Below are 19,981 nucleotides of genomic sequence, written 5' to 3'. Positions count from 1 at the left end.
TCCAGGGCATGCCCTTTTCTCACTGCTACCATCAGGTTGGAAGTCCAGAAGCCTGAAGGCACACACTCAGTGATTCAGGAACAGTTTCTTCCCCTCTGCCATCCGATTCCTAAATGGATATTGAACCCTTGGACACTGCCTCACTTTTTAAAAAATATACAGTATTTCTGTTTTTTGCATGTTTTTTAATCTATTCAATATACCTATAACTGTAATTGATTTACTTATTTATTTATTATTGTTATATTTATTATTTTTTATCTTCTGTATTATGTATTGCATTGAACTGCTGCTGCTAAGTTAGCAAATTTCACATCACATGCTGGTGATAATAAACCTGATTCTGATTTTGATTAGTAATGATCTTTTAAAAATCACTGGACTCTGGCATGGTGCCAGGGGACTGAAAAATGCAAATGTCTCTCCACTCTTTAAGAAAGGAGGAAGACAGCAGAAAGGAAATTATAGAACAGTTAGCCTGACCTCAGTGGTAGGGAAGATGTTGGAGTAAGTAGTTATGGAATACTTGGTGACACAGGACAAGATAGGACAAAATCAGCATGGTTTCCTTTAAGGAAAATCTTGTCTGGTGAACCTGTGGAATTCTTTGAGGAAGTTACACATAGGATAGATAAAGAGAATGCAGTGGATGTTGTATATTTGGATTTTCAGAAGGCCTTTTACAAGGTACCACACATGAGGATGCTTACTAAGTTAAGAGCCCATTGTAGTACAGGACAGCTACTTGCATGATTATAGCATTGGATGATAGGCAGCTACTGGAAATAAAACGATACTTTTCCGGTTGGTTGCCAGTGACCAGTGCTGTTCCACAGGGCTCGGTATTGAGACTGCTTCTATTTATGCTGTACATCAATGATTTAGATGATGGAATAGAAGTCTTTGTTGCCAAGTTTGCAGATGATACAAAGATTGGTGGAGGGGCAGGTAGTGTTGAGGAATCAGGCTGGCTGCAGAAGGACTTAGACAGATTAGGATAATGGGCAAGAGAGTGGCAGATGAAATACAATGTTGGAAAATGCATGGCCATGCACTTTGGTAGTAGAAGTAAATGTGCAGATTATTTTCTACATGGGGAGAAAATCCAAAAATCTGAGATGCAAAGGGACCTGGGAGACCCTGTGGAGAACAAATTAAAGGTTAACTTGTAAGCAGACTGGGTGCTGAGGAAGGCAAATGCAATGTTAGCATTCATTTCAAGAGGTCTAGAATACAACAGCAGGGATGTGATGATGAGCCTTTATAAAGCACTGGCGAGGCCTCACCTTGAGTATTGTGAACAGTTTGGGTTGCTCATCAAAGAAAAGATGTGCTGGCATTGGAGTGGGTTCAGAGGAGGTTCACAAGGATGATTCCAGGAATGAAAGGGTTATCATATGAGGAACGTTTGATAGCTCTGGGTCTGTATGCACTGGAATTTAGAAGGATGAGAGGGTTCTCACTGAAACCTTTTGAATGTTGAAAGGCCTAGACAGAGTAGATGTGGGAAGGATGTTTCCTGTGGTGGGGGAGTCTAGGAGAAGACGACACTGCCTCAGGATTTAAAACAGGGATGTAGGGAAATTTCTTTAGCCAGAGGGTGGTGAATTTGTGGAATTTATTTCCACAGGCAGCTGTGGAGACCAGGTCACTGGGTGTACTTAAAGCAGAACTTGATAGGTTCTTGATTGGACATGGCATCAAAGGTTAAGGAGAGAAAGCCAAGGAGTGGGGCTGAGGAGGGGAAAAAAGGATCAGCCATGATTGAATGGGGGTGCAGACTCGATGGGCCAAATGTCTTATGGTTTTATGTATTAGTTCCTAATAGTAATTGATGGAGGAATTCATCTATTGTATTATTTTGATTGAATGTAAATAAACAAAATCACCACAGAGGCCTAGTGCAGATAATGGACTGCCTTCGTAAAATGCTATCAATGATTCCATCTTCCAATTCTTTATTTTAATTGAAACACTGAAGATGATTATCGATACCCTCAAATTCTTTGTAGTTCCTAACTTGTTGAATTAGTGAAGTCATTTCATTTTCACTCCCTGCCATTTCTCGCATCTCCAAACCTAAATGCTTGAAACCACAGTGAGCAAAAAGTTCTGAATTATCTGACTGCTTACTTCTTTCCAACTTTCAGTGACAAAATCACTGCTTTTTGAATGCAAGCACATGCAAGTGATGCTATTTAAAAAGTGTTTGCTCTAAGCATGGTGTAGTGTCTAACAGCTACACAAGTGCATGCGTCTGATGCTGGTTAAAAGCTGTTCGGCAATAGACTCCTGCCCCAATTAAGCAGCATAGCATCCCAAATAAACAAAGGAAGTCTTGGCTATTTTTTTGATTTGATTTTGTTCTATGAGTTGTCTCAAATAAGCAGCTGTCCTGATTAACCAATAGCCCAATTAACCGGAATCTATTGCATATTAATTACTTGGATAGAAATGTAGGTGCCATGATAATTAAATTTCTGGATGGCACTAAAATTGTTAGTATTGTGGACTTTTATGTACTGTAAATTGGTTGATGATGTTACAACTCAGGGAACTGTGAAGTAGATTTTAGGAAGTTAATACACAATGAATGGCAGAGTTGCTTAACAAAGAGACCTAGAGGGTGCAACTATGTAGTTCCCCAAAAGTAGCAACACAGGTAATAAGGGTGGTGAAGGTGTACAGCATGTTTGCCTTCACTGACTATGGCAAGAGTTAGGACATCATGTTACATTATAAAAAACCTTTGTGAAACCAGACTTGCAGAATTGTGAACTCCATTCACCATGTTGTAGGAAACATATGATTAAATTATATTAAATTGTGCAGAAAAGATTCACAAGAATGTTGCATGGACTGGACGGCTTGAGTTAGAAGGAGCAATTGAACTGTTATTCCTGCAGTGAAAGAAGCAGAGAGGTGACCATGTAAAGGTTTTATGAAATCATGAGGGGCAGAAATGTGGTCAAACGACACAATCTTTTTCACAAGTTAGGGGAGTCTAAACTGACAGGCATGCAGTAGGTTTAAGGGGAGTGGCAAAGATTTAAATGGTATCCATTAGGTTAGTTCTCAAAAAGAGTGGTGGGTAAATGAAACTGGCTGCCAAAGAAAGTGGTAGAGCAAGTACAATTACAAACTTTAAAAGAAATTTGGAAAGGTACATGGGAAAAAAAGGCTTAGAGGGAAATGGGCAAAATGTAGGCAAATGGGACTAACTTCAGATGGCCATCTTGGTTGTCATGGATGAGATGGTCTGAAGAGCCTGTTTCCACTATGACAAAACTAGAAAACCCTAACTTCGGAAATTTGACCACCTTTGATGCAAACCAGCCAGTGTTGCAGGTTTAGCATTCAGTTGTAATGACTCTGAGCCAAAACTTCTAAAGCAACAAACATATTTGCCATTGATCATTCTAATATCCAGGAGATTCTGTTCTAAGTTCCAGTATAGTAACATATTGAACAATAACCTTCCCATCCTTGTTCTGTACCTATCTAAATGTCTCTTAAATGTTACAACTACTTCATTTGGCAGCTCATTCCAGGTACTCAATACTTTTCTGTGTAAGGAAGTTACTCTCACAAATCCTTTAAACCTCTCTGTTCTTATCCTGTAACTACAACCGTCCAACTCATCCATAATCTTCATTAATTTATAAACTTCTAAGGAGATATACACTTTATTCTCCAACATTCCAGGGAATAAATCTAGTGTGGCCAACCTCTCCTATTACTCAGGCCTTCTAGTCCAGGCTGCATCCTCACAGATCTCTTCTGTACTCTCTCCAGCTTAATAATGTCTTTGCTATAACACTGTGACTAAAACTACAAACAAAACTCACAGTGCAGCCTCAGCAGTGACTTATACAATTGCAATTTAATGTCTGCACACCTAAACTTATTGTCCTGACTGATAAAAGTGATTATGCTAAATGCCTTTTACACCTTGCTGTCAACCTGAGCAGCTGCTTTTGGCAAATTGTGCACTTATACTCCAAGGTCACTCTACCTCACAACATTGATCAGTGCCCTGCCATTCACTGTGCAGACCCCACCATGCTTTGATTATACAAAATGCATTACCTTCCTACGTTTGTTGTAATTTGCCATTGCTCAGCCCATCTCCCTAACTGATCAAGGTTTATTTACAATTCACTGCAACCTGTTTTACTATCAACAAGACCCCTAATTTATTATCATCAAATTTGCAAATCATGCCATGTACATTCATACCCAGATCATTTACATAACTAACAAATAGCAGAGCTCAAAACACTGAATCTTGAGGCACCCCACTAGTCACAGGCCTCCAGTCAGAGAATCAGCCTGTCATGGAGAGACCATGATCGCCCACGTCATACAACACCGTGCGTAACAACTGAAACATTAGATCACAGATTCACAAAAAAATATATTGGCAGTGAATGGAAAAGCAAGCCCACTGGACACCAATCACACTGTGCAGTAACATCATGAGGAATCCCACTCACCCTGCTCATGGTTTGTTGTCCCAATCCCATCAGGGAGGAGACTACGTAGCATTGACACCAAGACCGTCAGACTCAAAAACAGTCACCTTCTGTGGTGAACTAGATATACCTGTCTGACTGCTCCTGTGGCTCCTCCCACAGACCCTGCTGACTGCTCCTGTGGCTCCACCCACAGACCCCTGTATAAAGGCGACTGTGGTCTGCTGCTCTCCCTCATTTTCCCAGGATGTAGTGTTGTTCTTCCAGTCAATAAAAGCCGATATCTCACTTCCTAAGTCTCAGCGTGAGTTATTGATAGTGCATCACCTTCCCCAACCAGTAAGGCTAATTAATACAAGTTATCTTATTATTTATACTTCTTGTGTTTTTTAGCTATTATATTCTTTATCTTATTGTGTTTTTTTGTGTTGCATTGGATCCAGATTAACAATTATTTTGTTCTCCTTTACACTTGTGTACTGGAAATGACATCAAACAATCACGCATGGCAAAAACTACACCATGAAGACAAAAGAGAACTCTAAGCAACTCCATGAAAAGGTTATTGAAAAGCACAAGTCTGGAGATAGACACAAGAACATTTTGAAGTCTCTGTATATCCCTTGGAGTACAGTTAAGTCAATCATCAAGAAATGGAAAGAATATGGCACAGCTGTAAAACTGACTAGAGCAGGTCATCTTCAAAAACTGAGTGACCATGTAAGAAGGGGACTAGTGAGGGAGGCCACCAAGAGATCTAGAACAAGCTTCAGTGGCTGAGATGGGAGAGACTCTGCATACAACTATTTCCCGGGTGCTTCATCAGTTACAGCTTTATGGGAGAGTGACAGAAAGAAAGCCACTGTTTGGAAAAAAAAACTCACATGAAATTTCAGCTAGAGTTTGCCAGAAGGCATGTGGGAGACTCTGGAGTCAGCTGGAAAAAGTTTCTATGGTCTGATGAAACAAAAATTGAGCTTTTTAGCCATCAGACTAAATGCTATGTTTGGTACAAGTCAAAAACAGCACATCATTAAAAACACACCATTCCTACCATAAAGCATGGTGGTGGCTGCATCATGCTGCAGGGATGCTTCACTGCAGCAGGGATAATCTTGCCTGAAAATCTTGAAATTCCTTGAAATAATAAGCAGGATAGACAAAGGAGAATCGGTGGAGAATGTGTACTTTTACATATATTTAGAAGGGCTTTGTCAACGTGCCACACTTGAGGCTACTTAACAAAATATGAGAAAAGATTACAGAAAAGATACTAGCATGGATAGAGCAATGGTTGATTGGCAGGAGGCAGAGTGGGAATAAAGTAAGCCTTTTCTGATTGACTGCCAGTAACTAGTGGTGTGCACAGGGGATGGTGTTGGGACCACTTCTTTTTACAATGCATGTCAATGATTTGGATGATAGCTGTGTGGCTAAGTTTGTGGTTGATATGAAGATAGGTGGAGGGGCAGATTGTGTTGAGGAAGCAGGAAGGCTGCAGAATGACTTGGACGAATTAGGAGAACAGACAAAGAAGTCGCAAATGGAAGTGTCCGGAAGTGTATGGTCATGAACTTTGGTAGAAGGAATAAAAGCATAGACTATTTTCTAAACAAGGAGAAAATTCCAAAACCTGACATGAAAAGGACTCGAGAGCCCTCATGCAATATCCTCTAAAGGTTAATTTGCAGGTTGAGCCGGCGGTAAGGACGGCAATTGCAATGTTCACATTCATTTCTAGAGAGTTAGAGTATAAAAGCAAAGATATTAATGCTGAAGCTTTATAAAGCACTGAAATATTGTCAGCAGTTTTAAACCCCTTATTTAAGAAAGGATGTGCTGACATTGGAGAGGGTTCAGAGGAGGTTCACGAGAATGATTCCGGGAATGAAAGGCTTATTGTATGAGGAGCGATTAGTGGCTCTGGGCTTTTGCTCGCTGGAATTTAGAAGAATGAAGGGAGATCCCATTGAAACCCATTGAATTTTAAAAGGCCTAGATAGAGTGGTGGTGGACAGGATGTTTTCTATGGTGGGGGAGTCTTGGACTAGAGGGTACAGCCTCAGAATAGAAGGACATCTATTTAAAACAGAGATGAGGAGGAACTTCTTTAACCAGAGAGTGGTGAATCTGTGGAATTTGTTGCCACAGGTGGGTGTGAAAGCCAGGTCATTGGGTGTACTTAAGGGGAACGTTGATAGGTTTTTGATTAGTCACATTGTCAAAGGTTACAGGGGGAAGGCAGAAGAATGGGATTCAAAGGGAAATAGATCAGCCATGATGAAATAGAGCAAATTTAATGGGGCAAATGGCCTAATTCTGCTCCTATGTCTTATTGTCTTGTTTTCTTATATGAGGCATGCACATGTTCAGCATTTGAAAGATGGACAGGACCTGTACATTAGATTATCAAAACTTCATATAGATGCAGTCCAAAGAAAAATACAATGCACCATCTACATGATGTTGCTAGTAGAGCAGCATAGGATCTCAAAATTGTGTTACTCTGCAGTATACCCTTGACTTCATTCTGGTTTACAGATGGCCTGTCTGGGTAGTTTCAAATATGGTCAAGGTTAGAGAAGCTAAGTTTCAGTCAGGCATAATAGCTTCCAAAGAGACTAAGAAAATTTCAATTTAGTTGTCAAATACCATTAATATCCCATCATTGGATTGTTAGCATGACCCAACAAAAATAGAATTCTTTTCTTTAACCAATAAGTATTTTTAAATTACTTTTCTGGAATTTTGGAAAATGTGTGAAATATCCATGCTGTAGTGCTCTACGAGTCTCCATGACAATCATAACAAAGAGTTGAATACGTTCCAAAACAGCCATTGTGTGTCAATGACAGTCGTAACTCAGCTACAGCAAGTTTGGTATATATTATATCTTCTTGAGATGATACATAATTAGTATTTACGTACCCATTCAAGGAAGGAGGAAGAATATTTCACACAAATTCCTTTAATTGTCATGGTCCCTTCACAATGTTTTAAAATAGATTAACTTCACATCTTAAAAACAGCACTGTATTCCATTGTCATTTTAATCATCCTGATATAGCCAAGACAGACAATTTAACACCAACTAGTTCCAAAATATGGACAGTTCTGATCTATGTCTCATCCTTCATTGAGACTTTGAATGAAACTGATTACCTCCCTGGGGGCATATGCAGCAGAGGAGACTTACATATTATCACACTAATATGAATTCCAGCCTCAGGTACTGGACAAAATTAGTGCTTTGAATAAAGCAACCTTAAAAGAATTTGAATTAACAGAGCTGGATTGTACTGTATACATTGGTAATATTCCAGAAAAATATATATGAACTTTTATTGGAGAATACAATGCACCACAACAGAAGTGTCATGTCATATTGTCCCTTCTGGTGACTTAGCATATGTTGGAAGTGTATTAAAGTGAAAACCATAGCTATGTTGATTGGCTTACAATCTGAAATCCAGGGCAATAAGTGCTACATTATCAAGAAATACAATATTCACCACCTTAAAAATATTTATTCATCAAGCTATCTAATACTGTAACTGAATTTGAAGAAAGGAATATTATCCCAATGCTGTTTAGTTCCATAAAACAGAAAAACTGGTACTAACCTGAGACCATATAAAACTGTGCCATCTGGGTGCAAACGTATCATTCGGTTCTTTACAGTGACACCATGCACAAAAGACTTTTTATCATTAAGAAAATATGTGTCAGGAACCCAGAGTTGATCAGCCACTCTGTTGTCCAATGTGAGATTCAAGGGTATTTCTGAATAGGAAAGCCGTTTGTCCCGCCAAGCCTGTTGGAAGTACATCGTCAAAGTATAATCCTAAAAAAATGAAAAATGGAAATTATGTTTGGTTAGAAGTACAAAACCCCTTTTATTGGACTCCAATATTTATTCCAAAATATCAAATTATTACTTGTGCTATTTAATCAATCAGAAAGTATTGCTGCTCATTCTTAATAATTTTGATTAATATTGCCATATGTCAAAAGAGATTTAAGTAAAAATATTTAAATAAACAATGACACATCATCATTTCTTTAACACGAGAAAATCTGCAGGTTCTGGAAATTCAAGCAACACACACAAAATGCTGGTGGAACACAGCAGCCCAGGCAGCATCTATAGGAAGAAGTACAGTTGACGTTTCAGGCCGAGACCCTTCGTCAGAACGAACTGAAAGAAAAGACAGTAAGAGATCTCTTACTTCTTCCTAAAAATGCTGCCTGGCCTGCTGCATTCCACCAGCATTTTGCGTGTGTTGCTTATCATTCCTTTTATCTGATGGTTACATGTCTTCTATGAAATAAATACTGTATTTAATTATTTCATTTGCTGTCATTTTATCAAAATATAACATTGAGTTGTGTTTTGACACTCTGGATTTTCCTTCAACCCATCTTTTAACTTGTGTAAGATGAGTGATCAGTGTCATAAAATAAACATTTGTAGTTGAAATCTCAATGTTGTATCTTAAGTTCTTGATGAAGATGGAACCACAAATACATAAATGTAATACATTCAAACAGAATGTAATAATTATATTATTTACTTGTAGACAGTGATCCAGAACTCTACAGTAAGTACAGATATGACCTACAAAAGGCTATTTTAAGAGAAAGCAATTTCTATTGAAATTAGAAATGGAATTGGATGCACATCTGCTCCAGCAGGTTTGCAAGCCATGACTGGCTACAAGAAAAAGTCTAACATCATAAAGAGCTGTGATGCTTCACTCCCAGATGAGCTGATGAGCTTAATGCCTTTTATGCAACTTTGAAAGGGAGAATAAAATTACATCTGTGCGAATCCCTGCAGCATCTGGTGACCTTGCGATCTCTGTCTCAGAGGTTATCATCAGAACATCTTTCAAGAGGGCTAACCCTCACACGGCGTCAGGCCCTGATAGTGTACCTGGTGGGGCAATGAAAAACTATGCCTACCATCTGGTAGGTATGTTCACGGACATCTTCAATCTCTTACTGCTACAGTCAGAGATTTCCACCTGCTTCAAAAGGGTGACAATCATACGAGTGCCCAAGAAAAACAAGATGAGCTACTTCAATGACCATCACCCAAATGCACTCACACCTACTGCGATGAACTGCATTGCGATGTTGGTCATGGCTAGAATTAATTCCTACCTGAGCAAGGACCTGGACTTACTGCAAGTTGCTTGACTTATCCACAATAAGTCAAGCCGATGCAATCTCACTGGCTCTCCACTCAACATTGGAATATCAGGATAACAGCAATACCTATCTTAGGATGCTGTTATTGATTACAGCACAGCATTCAACAGTATCATCTCCTCAGTACTAATCGACAAGCTCCAAAACAAGGGCCTCTGCAACTGGATCCTTGACTCCCTCATCGGGAGATCAGTCTGTGTGGATCAGAAATAACATCTCCTTCTTGCTTACAATCAACTCTGGCGCACATCAAAAATGCCTGCTTAGCCCGCAGGTTTACTCTATCTACACTCATGGCTGGCTAGGCACAGCTCAAACATCTATCAATTTGCTGATAACAACTGTTGTTAAACAGAATCTCAGATGGTGACGAGGAGGGGTACAGGAGTGAAATAGATCTGTTAAATGAGTGGTGTTGCAACAACAACCTTGCATTCAATGTCAGTAAGACCAAGGAATTGATTGTGGACTTCAGTAAGGGGAAGTCGAGGAAACACACACTAGTTCTCATCAAGGGATCAGCAATTTCAAATTCCTGGGTGTCAACATCTCTGAAGATCTATGAAGACCCAATATATTGATGCAATTACAAAGCAACTATACTTCATTAGGAGTTTGATGAGATTTTGTACGTCACTAAAGGTTCTATAGCAAATTTCCACAAATGTACTGTGGAGTCATTCTAAATGGTTGCAGACAAGATGCTGAGCGATCAACAGCCAGAGATCCACTAATTGGATTTGATAACCAATATATAGTGTCTATAAAAGTATTCACTGCCCTTGGAAGTTTTTGTGTTTTATTGTTTTACAACATTGAATCACATGGATCTAATTTGGCTTTTTTTGACACTGATCAATAGAAAAGACTCTTTCATGTCAAAGTGAAAACAGATCTCTACAAAGTGATCTAAATTAATTACAAATAAAAAGCGCAAAATAATTGATCGCATAAGTATTCACCCCCTTCAAATAAGTATTTAGAAAATGCATCTTTGGCAGCAGGTGCAGCCTTCAGTTTGTGTGGATAGTTCTCTATCAGCTCTGCACGTCTGGACACTGCAATTTTTCCCATTCTTCGTTACAAACTGCTCAAGCTCTGGTAGATTGCATGAGCGATCATGAGTGAACAGCCATTTTCTAGTCCAGCCACAAATTCTCAATTGGACTGAGGTCTGGACTCTGATTTGGCCACTCCAGGACATTAATTAACTTTGTTGTTTTTAAGCTATTCCACTTCACTGCTTCATGGTAAGAACGGTGTATTTTTGATGATGTGGGGTGTTTGGCTTATGCCTGGGCTTGGCTTTTTCTTCGCTGCTCTCCCATAAAGCTGCAATTAGTGAAGCACCCAGGCAACAGTTCTATGCACAGTCTCTCCCATCTCAGCTACAAAAGCTTGTAACTCCTCTGGAGTTGTCATAGGTCTCTTGGTGGCCTCCCTCACTAGTCCCCTTCTTGCACAGTTGCTCAGTATTTGAGGATGGCTGACTCTAGTCAGACTTATGGCTATTCCATATTCTCTCCATTTCTTGATGATTGACTTAACTGTACTCCAAAGAATATTCAAGGACTTGGAATTTTTTTTGTATCCATCTCCTGACTTGTGCTTTTCAATAATGTTTTCGCTGAGTTGCTTGAAGTATTCTTTTGTCTTCATTGTGCAGTTTTGCCAGGATACTGACACAGCAGCAGTTGGACTTTCCAGATTCAGGTGTATTTTTACCACAATCAGTTGAAATACCTTGACTGAATACAGGTCTCCAAAAACAGATCTCCATTTAACTAATTATGTGACTTCTAGAACCAATTGGCTGCAACAGTGATGACTTGGTATGTTATATTAAAGGGGAGGGGTGGTGTGTGGGAATACTTAAGCAATTATTTTGTGCTTTATATTTGCAATTAATTTAGATCACATTGTAATTCAATGCTGTAAAACAACAAAACATGAAAACTTCCGGGGGGGGGGGCTGAATTCTTTTTGTAAGCACTTTATGTCCTCATATGCAACCCTGAGATTCATTTTCTTGCAGGCATACTCAATAAATTCAATAACCACAAATGAATTAATGAAAAACCACACAATCAAGTGGACAACCAGAATGCAAAAGACAACAAACTGTGCAAATACAAAAAGAAAAAATAAATGAATACATTAACAAACAAAACAAACAAATAAGCAAGTAAGCGAGAAATAAAGAATATGAGATGATGAGTCCTTGAAAGTGAGTTTACAGGGTTATGGGAACAGTTCGTGATGGGCAAGTGAAATTAAGTGAAGTTATCCCCTCAGGTTCAACAGCCTAATAGTTGATGGGTAATAATTGTTCCTGAACCTGGTGATGTTAGTCCTGAGGCTTCTGCATTTTCTTCTTGATGGCAGCAATGAGAGGTGAGCATGATCTGAGTGGTAGGGGTTCCTTGAAGATGTGCTCAATGATGGGAGGGCTGTACCCATGATGGACTGGGCTGTATCCACTATTTTTACTTTTTACTCACTTCAATAATACCAGGAGCCTTATTTGTTCAGCTGTATTTTTTGAATTTGACGTTATTTAAGTATTTTATGCACTTACATGTCTTCTTGTGTATGCATGTCCTATGCATGAAACACCCAGATCAAATATTTGTAAGAATGCATTGTGGAAATAAAATACATATATTGATCAAAGTTTTGATAAGCATTTTGTGGTACACATTATGAGGCCAAGAAATTATCAAATGATTTCCAATTCTGAAGAACGGTCATTGATCAGAAATGTTAAAATAACTTCTCCCTTCATAGATGCTGCTGGATAATAATTCTTGATTAACCAACATCGGCATTATTGATAAACTGTTGACAAAGCTAAATGGTTAATAAGTTAACAGAACTGTTAAGAGAGAAAATAAGCAATGGAATATGCTCAGACAAAAGGTGTAATTCTTCAGGTTTACGTTAGCCTCATTATAACAATGCAAAAGTGCAAAAGTCCAATGCTTAAGTCTACCGCCAGGACTTAAGAACTTTTTAAAAGCTGTTATTAATGCTTTTTGAGATAGTGATTTAGATGCATATCATATTTTTTTTTACTGAGTTAAGTATTGTATGTAATTAGTTTTGCTACAACAAGTGTATGGGACATTGGAAAAAAGTTGAATTTCCCCATGGGGATGAATAAAGTATCTATCTATCTATCTATCATAGACAGATGTGTCAAAGTGGGAATGTAATGGAGAAGTAAATTGTCAGGCAAATGTAAGTTGGGTTGTTGAATGCAGATTTTCACAAAGCAGTCAACTACTCTGTGTTTGTTTTGACCAGAGGACATCAAAAACTAGATTCAAAGAAGTGGAAGTGAATTGCTGCATCATAAAACCTACCTAATCAACCTACTGTAAGCAGCCAGTGGGATAGGCCGAAGTGTGCATCAATCCATGGAATGACAATGTTAAGGCACATATTGCATGTTTCAAAATGGACAGGGAGGGAGAAAAAAAGAAGTGGGGGAGTGTCATTACTGATCAGGGTATCACAGCTGCAGGTCTAGATAGGGCAGAATTTGTGAAGTAAGTCCAGAGGGATTCCTGGCTCAATATGTAGACAGACTAGAGGAGAGACCATTCTGGATCTGATGCTAGGGAATGAACTAGCGCAACTGTCAGATCTCTCAGTGGGAAAGCATTTTGGAAATGGTGACCACAAATCCCTGACCTTTATCAAAGCCTTAGAGAAGGATAGGAGAAGACAATATGGGAAAGTATTTAACTGGGAAGGGGGAATTATGATGCTAATAGCCAGGAACTGGGGAACGTAGATTGGGATTAATAGACTCAGGGAAATGCACAACAGAAATTTGGAGATTGTTTAGGGAGCACTTGCGGTGTGTTCTGGGTAGGTTTGTCCCACTGTGGCTGGGAAAGGATGGTCAGGTGAAGGAACTATGATTGACAAGAGATATGGGGAACATCTAATCAAGAGAAAGAAAGAAGCATACTTAAGGTTTAAGAAGCAAGGATCAAACAGGGCTCTAGAGAGTTACAAAGTAGCCAGGAAGGAATGAAGAATAGAATTAGGAGAGCTAGAAGAAGCCATGAGAAGGTCTTGGTGAGTAGGATAGGGAAAACCCCAAGGGCTTCTACACATGATTCAGTATGAACTGGATCTATTCCAGAGAGATGATAAACATGTTGGTTAGAACCTGTTAGCTGGGCTGCACAGTCCATTAGCGTCCAACCAGGTATGTTATCGGGCCCTGCAGATTTACAAATGGAATATACCCCAGGTTACTATGGGAAGTAAAGAAAGGGATTGCTACACTGTTGGCAAATAATCTTTGCATTCTCATTGACATTAGGAATAGTACCAAGCGACTGGAGGGTGGTAAATGTTATTCCTTTTTTCAAGAAAGGGAGCAAGGATTACCCTGGGAATCAGAAACTAGTAAGTCTTATTTCACTAGTGGGTAAATTATTGAGACAATTCTTAGAAACAGGATTTATGAACATTTGGAGAAGAATGGTCTGATTAGAAATGGTTAATAAAGCTTTGTCAGTGGCAGATCATGCCACATAGCCTGTTTGTGTTCTGTGAGGATGTGATAAATCACATTGATGAAGGTAGAGCACTGTGGTGTATACAGGTTTTAGTAAGGCATTTGAGAAGGCTCCCCATGGTAGTCATTTAGAAAGTCTGGGGTCACGGGATCCAAGGAAACCTAGCAGTGTGGATTCAGAATTGACTTGTCCATAGAAAGCAGAAGACAGTAGTAAAAGGAGTGTATTCTGCCTGGAGGTCAGTGACCAGTGGTGTTCTGCAGGATTCTGTTCTGGGACCCCTGCTCTTTGTGATTTTTATAAATGACTTGGATGAGGAAGTGGAAGGGTAGATTAGCAAGTTTGTAGATGACAAGTTTGTAGGTTGGTGGAGTTGTGTATAATCTGAATGGTTGTTGTAGGTTGCAGCTTGACATTGACAATATACAGAATAGGGCTGAGAAGTGCAGATGGAGTTCAACCCAGTAAAGTGTGAAATGATTGGAAGGCTGAACTTGAGGACAGAATGTAGATTTAATAGCAGGATTCTTGGGAGTGTGGAGGAACAGAGAGGGGTCTTGGGGTCCACATTAATGGATCACTCAAAGTCACTGTGCAAGTTTATAGGGTTATTTAGAAAGCTAATGGCATGTTGTCCTTCGTTATTCGGGGGATTGTGTTCACGAGTCGCAAGGTAATGTTGCTAACTCAATAAAATTCTCATTAGACTACACTCCAAATATTGTGTTCAGTCTGGTCACCTCATGATGGAAAAGGTATGGAAGGTTTAGAGAAAAAAAGATAAGATTTACCAGGATGCTGCCTGGATCGGAGAGCATGTCAACCTTCCAAAGGGGTTGAAATCCATCTGTCGCTTTTTAGCCCAGTTCTGCATCCTATACATCATCTCATTGTAACCCTTGACAATCTTCTACACAATCTACAATACCACCAAATTTCAAGTCATCTGCAAACTTGTTAACCCATTCTTTCCACCTCCTCATCCAAGTCATTTATAAAAATGACAAAGAGCAGGGGTCTCAATAGAACCCTGCGGAACACCTCTAGTCACTGACCTCCAGGCAAAATATGCTCATCTACAAACACTCTTGGCCTTCAATGGACAAGCCAATTCTGAATCTACACAGCCAAGCTTCCCTGGATCCCATGTGTCCTAACTTTCTGAATGACCCTACCACGGGGAACCTTCTCAAATGCCTTACTAAAATCCATATACACCATATCCAGTGCTCTACCTTCACCGATGTGTTTTGTCACATCCTCAAACAATACAATCAGGCCTCTCACAAAGGTGACTATCTCTAATGCTCCAAATGCTCATAAATCCTGTCTCTAAGAATCTTCTCCAATAATTTGTCCACCACTTAAGTATGACTCACTGATCTATAATTCCTAGAGTTATCTCTTCACCCTTTCGTGAACAAAGGAATAACATCTGCCATGCTACAATCATCTGATACTACTCCTGTGACCAGTGAGGATATAAAGGTCATTGTCAAAGGCACAGCAATCTCTTTTCTCATTTCCCATAGTAACCAGGGATATATCCCATCTGGCACCATGAACTTATTTATCTGAATATTTTTCAAAAGTTCTCGCACATCCTGTTTCTTAACATTAAAATGTTCTGGCATATCAGCTTGTATTATGCTGTTCTCACAAATATCAAGGTCCCTCTCATTGCCGAACTCTGAAGTAAGGTATTCATTGAAGACTTTCCCTACATCCTCCAACTCCAGGCATACCCTGCTCTCCGATAACAGATCAGCTCTAGTCATCATCACCTTCTTCATACACCTCTGCTCCTAGCTGCTCATCCTACTGATCAATGATCAATGATCAATGAACTACTAGTCCAAATTCCCCCCCAATCAGTTCCCATACATGAACTATCTGCCACAAAACAATGAACCCCACCTTCCAATTCATTATTTTAAGCCTCCTTTTACAATATTCCAATACTCCGTACAGACCACAATCTTAAGTTTACTGCTTTTTCCATGATTCTATGAACATAAATGTTTGCCTGGCTCTTTCTTTAATCTATCTGCATCCTAATTGAAAGGCTCCTCAAATACACTTTGCATACAAATAGATCTGGTTAACAAATACAGACGCTTTTACACTGTAGACCTTCCTAGCAGCACATTGATGAGACACTAACTAAACTGGATAGATGAATACTGGCCAAAACACAGGAAAATTTCATTGGCCCTTATTTCGAGTGAGTCATAAACCTCGACATCACCTCACACTGGATCCCAATTTTCATTCCTTTATCTGCACTGAAACTTTCACATAGATCCTAGACTGGACTAACAGAAAATGTTGACAATAGATACAGTTATGAATAATTCAAACACTTTCAAATACACCAGCACATCAACAAGAACAAACCCACTAAATACTCAACCTCGAGGAAATCTGCGGATGTCGGAAATTCAAGCAACCCCCTTCCCCCCCCCCACCCTTTTCTGCTCCCCGCAGGGATCGCTTCCTACACAACTCCCTTGTCCCAACCTTTCCCACCGATCTCCCTCCTGGCACTTATCCTTGTAAGCAGAACAAGAGCTACACCTGCCCTTACACTTCCTCCCTCACCACCATTCAGGGCCCCAGACAGTCCTTCCAGGTGAGGCGACACTTCACCTGTGAGTTGGCTGGTGTGGTATACTGCATCCGTTGCTCCCGGTGCAGCCTTTTATAAATTGGTGAGACCCGACGCAGACTGGGAGACCGTTTCGCTGAACACCTACGCTCTGTTCGCCAGAGAAAGCAGGATCACCCAGTTGCCACATATTTTAAGTCCACGTCCCATTCCCATTCTGATATGTCTATCTATGGCCTCCTCTACCGTCAAGATGAAGCCACACTCAGGTTGGAGGAACAACACCTTATATTTCGTCTGCGTAGCCTCCAACCTGATGGCATGAACATTGATTTCTCTAACCTCCATTAATGCCCCTCCTCCCCTTCTTACCCCATCCCTGATTTATTTATTTCTCCCCCCTCCTTTTTTCTCTCTCTCTGCCCATCACTCTTTGTCTGTTCTCCATCTCCCTCTGGTGCTCCTCTCCACCTTTCTTTCTCCCTAGGCTTCCTGTCCCATGATCCTTTCCCTTCTCCAGCTCTGTATCCCTTTTGCCAATCATCCTTCCAACTCTTAGCTTCACCCCACCCCCTCCTGTCTTCTCCTATCATTTTGGATTTCCCCCTTCCCCTCCTACTTTCAAATCTCTTACTATCTTTTCTTTCATTTAGTCCTGACGAAGAGTCTCGGCCCGAAACGCTGACAGTACTTCTTCCTATAGGTGTTGCCTGGCCTGCTGCGTTCCACCAGCATTTTGTGTGTGTCCACTAAATACTTCCATTTAGACTGCTCTTTGATTATGGCATTGAACATCCTAAGGTGCTTCACAGGAATATTATCAGAGAAAAATCAAGACAAATACCCATGATAGTCAAAGAGGTGAGGAATGAAACAACTGGGGACTGGCTCAAGAAGCTGAATGACAGTCTTTTATGTTGTTAACGTATAATGAGCTTGTGGTGAGGTAAAGTTAGGTGTCAACAACAAATTTCTGAGGAACAGCATGCACATAAAAGGGGATAACAAACAGATCTCGACTAACACTAGACGTAGCAAGTTAGGGCAGGAAGGGAAATTTATATGACTACACATAAAGAGCATGCTCTGAGGAAGCTACAACTTGAGAGCTATAACATTAAGGATTAGAAACAGATAAAAACATAAAAGAACCTGTGAAAAGAGAAAGAGAGTTAACATTTCACATCTGATTAGGGGCTTCAACCTGAAATACTGACTCTATTTCTCTTTCCTTACATGCTGCTTAATTTACTGATTGCTCCCAGCATTTTTCATTTCATTTCAGATTTCCAACAACCATGGTTCTTTTTTTGGTTTTCGACATGCTTAAGGACTTTGAAGAGGAAAGGGAGGTTGGCAGTGTAAAAGGGAGGTCGAAGGTAAGAAAGTGCTATATACCGCAAGGACTGATATTCCAAAAATCTATAATTTTCAGTAGCTAACAAAAAATATATACTGAAGTATAGACAAAGGGAGAAGAGAGACAAAGGAAGTGGTCTCTTAAATTAAAGTTGAATTGAAAATTGATTTACCTTATAAACACATATTTGTTAAAGAATGTTTAAATTGAAAGTCAAAACCAATAAGCTAATCAAAAACTTTGAAACATAATACTTGCTGTGCAAATTCATCTGCTAAATGTAATTGATTGATCCCAAATAATCCAGGTGCTTGAAAAATTTTAAAAAATGTGATTGGTTGATCTGTCTACTCTGTAGAAAAAAATGATAGATTAAATAGTGTGTACACTGGGAAATAGAACTGCAGCAGAAACAGTACGCATTCACCAGTTTTTCAAACTGCTAGGAATATTAGAGATTACTATAGTAGATTTTTACTCTACCGTGAACACTTTCAAGAGTGTTTCATTCTCCAATTCCATTATTTACAGCAAGTAAATGCATTAGATAAGAATATTTATTTCTTCTTTCTTACATGTTTCACAGCATGCAAAACATTAGTCTGTACTCTTGTTCACAATCATGTTCAGTCAGATGTACTATATAGATAATCCATTTTAGCTTCTGCCTGATGTTCTCCAACATTTAAGGTGTCAGACTTCAGCCAATTTAATTCTCTTCAAAAACATCAAGAAATTGCTAGGCACACTGAATCCTACAAAGACACTGACACAAGATAACATCTGATCTATAGCTTTGAAGATTTGTGATCAGTATTGTTCTAGGTTGGCTTCCACATAACAACATAGAAATTTGCTCAGAGATGACATGTTCATAAAAAGTTGGATTAATCCAATCTGTCTAATTAATGACAAATCAGCATACTCAGAATCATTTGCAATGTGATGGAAGATGTCACCAACAATGCTATCACATTGAATTATTCAGCAATAACCTGTGCTTCAATGCCAGTTTGAGTTATGTCAGGACCACTCGTCACATTCTTTGTCTAAGTGAAAGAGATGAATTCCAGAGGCAGGGTCAGAATATCAGCCCTTGACAAAAAAAAAAAATCAGCATCTTACATAAATCCCTGGTAAAACTGGTCAATAGGCATCAAATGAAAAACTTCTAATAATTGAAATCATATTTCGTACAAGACAGGATCACTGGACTTGTTCAAATGCAATATAGCTCAGCCGCAGTATATTCTCAGGATAGTGAACTAGGTGCAATAATCTTTAGATCCTTCATTTCTAAGCTTCCTATCATAAACTCAGAAGTGAAAATGTTAAATGATGATTACACGTTTATTTCTATTTACAACTCCTCGGCAAAGGAAACAATCCACACTTGCACGCAGCTAGACCTAGACAAATTGTCAGCAAGAGTTCATAAATGGTAATATATCATAAAAGTGCCAAACAGATTATATCAATGTTTACCATTCACTGGCCTCCAGACCCTACTGTCAGCATCCTGAGTTTACTATTGACCAGAAACTCACTGGACCCATCACTTAAATACAATGGCGACAAAAGGAGATTAGAAGCAGAATATTATGTAGCAAATGACATTCGAAAGTCTTTCCATCATCAACAAAGTACAAGCCAAAAGTATAATTGACAACCCTCCACTTGCCTCACTGAGTGAAGCTTCAACTTCTCTCACCAAATTCACACCATCCAGGAAAAGTAGTTTGCTTGCAATACACATAATGCTAGAGTAACTCAACAGGTCCTGAGT

At 39.4% G+C, this 19,981-nt stretch overlaps 1 protein-coding gene across 1 annotated transcript in view; it reads right to left on the bottom strand.

Moving 5' to 3' along the window:
- The window catches only part of LOC140739195 (gamma-aminobutyric acid receptor subunit beta-2), a 185,969-nt gene that overhangs the window by 80,313 nt on the left and 85,675 nt on the right, over positions 1-19,981 (bottom strand). The window contains exon 4 of the mRNA XM_073067265.1: positions 8,099-8,319. Within this exon, the coding sequence (XP_072923366.1) occupies positions 8,099-8,319 (221 nt within the window). The remainder of the gene's footprint in view (positions 1-8,098; positions 8,320-19,981) is intronic.

This window comes from Hemitrygon akajei, chromosome 15, assembly GCF_048418815.1.
Source record: "Hemitrygon akajei chromosome 15, sHemAka1.3, whole genome shotgun sequence".
NCBI classification, from domain to species: domain Eukaryota; kingdom Metazoa; phylum Chordata; class Chondrichthyes; order Myliobatiformes; family Dasyatidae; genus Hemitrygon; species Hemitrygon akajei.
The sequence above is the reverse complement of the archived record's forward strand: the minus strand, read 5'-3'. Positions and strand labels throughout refer to the sequence as shown.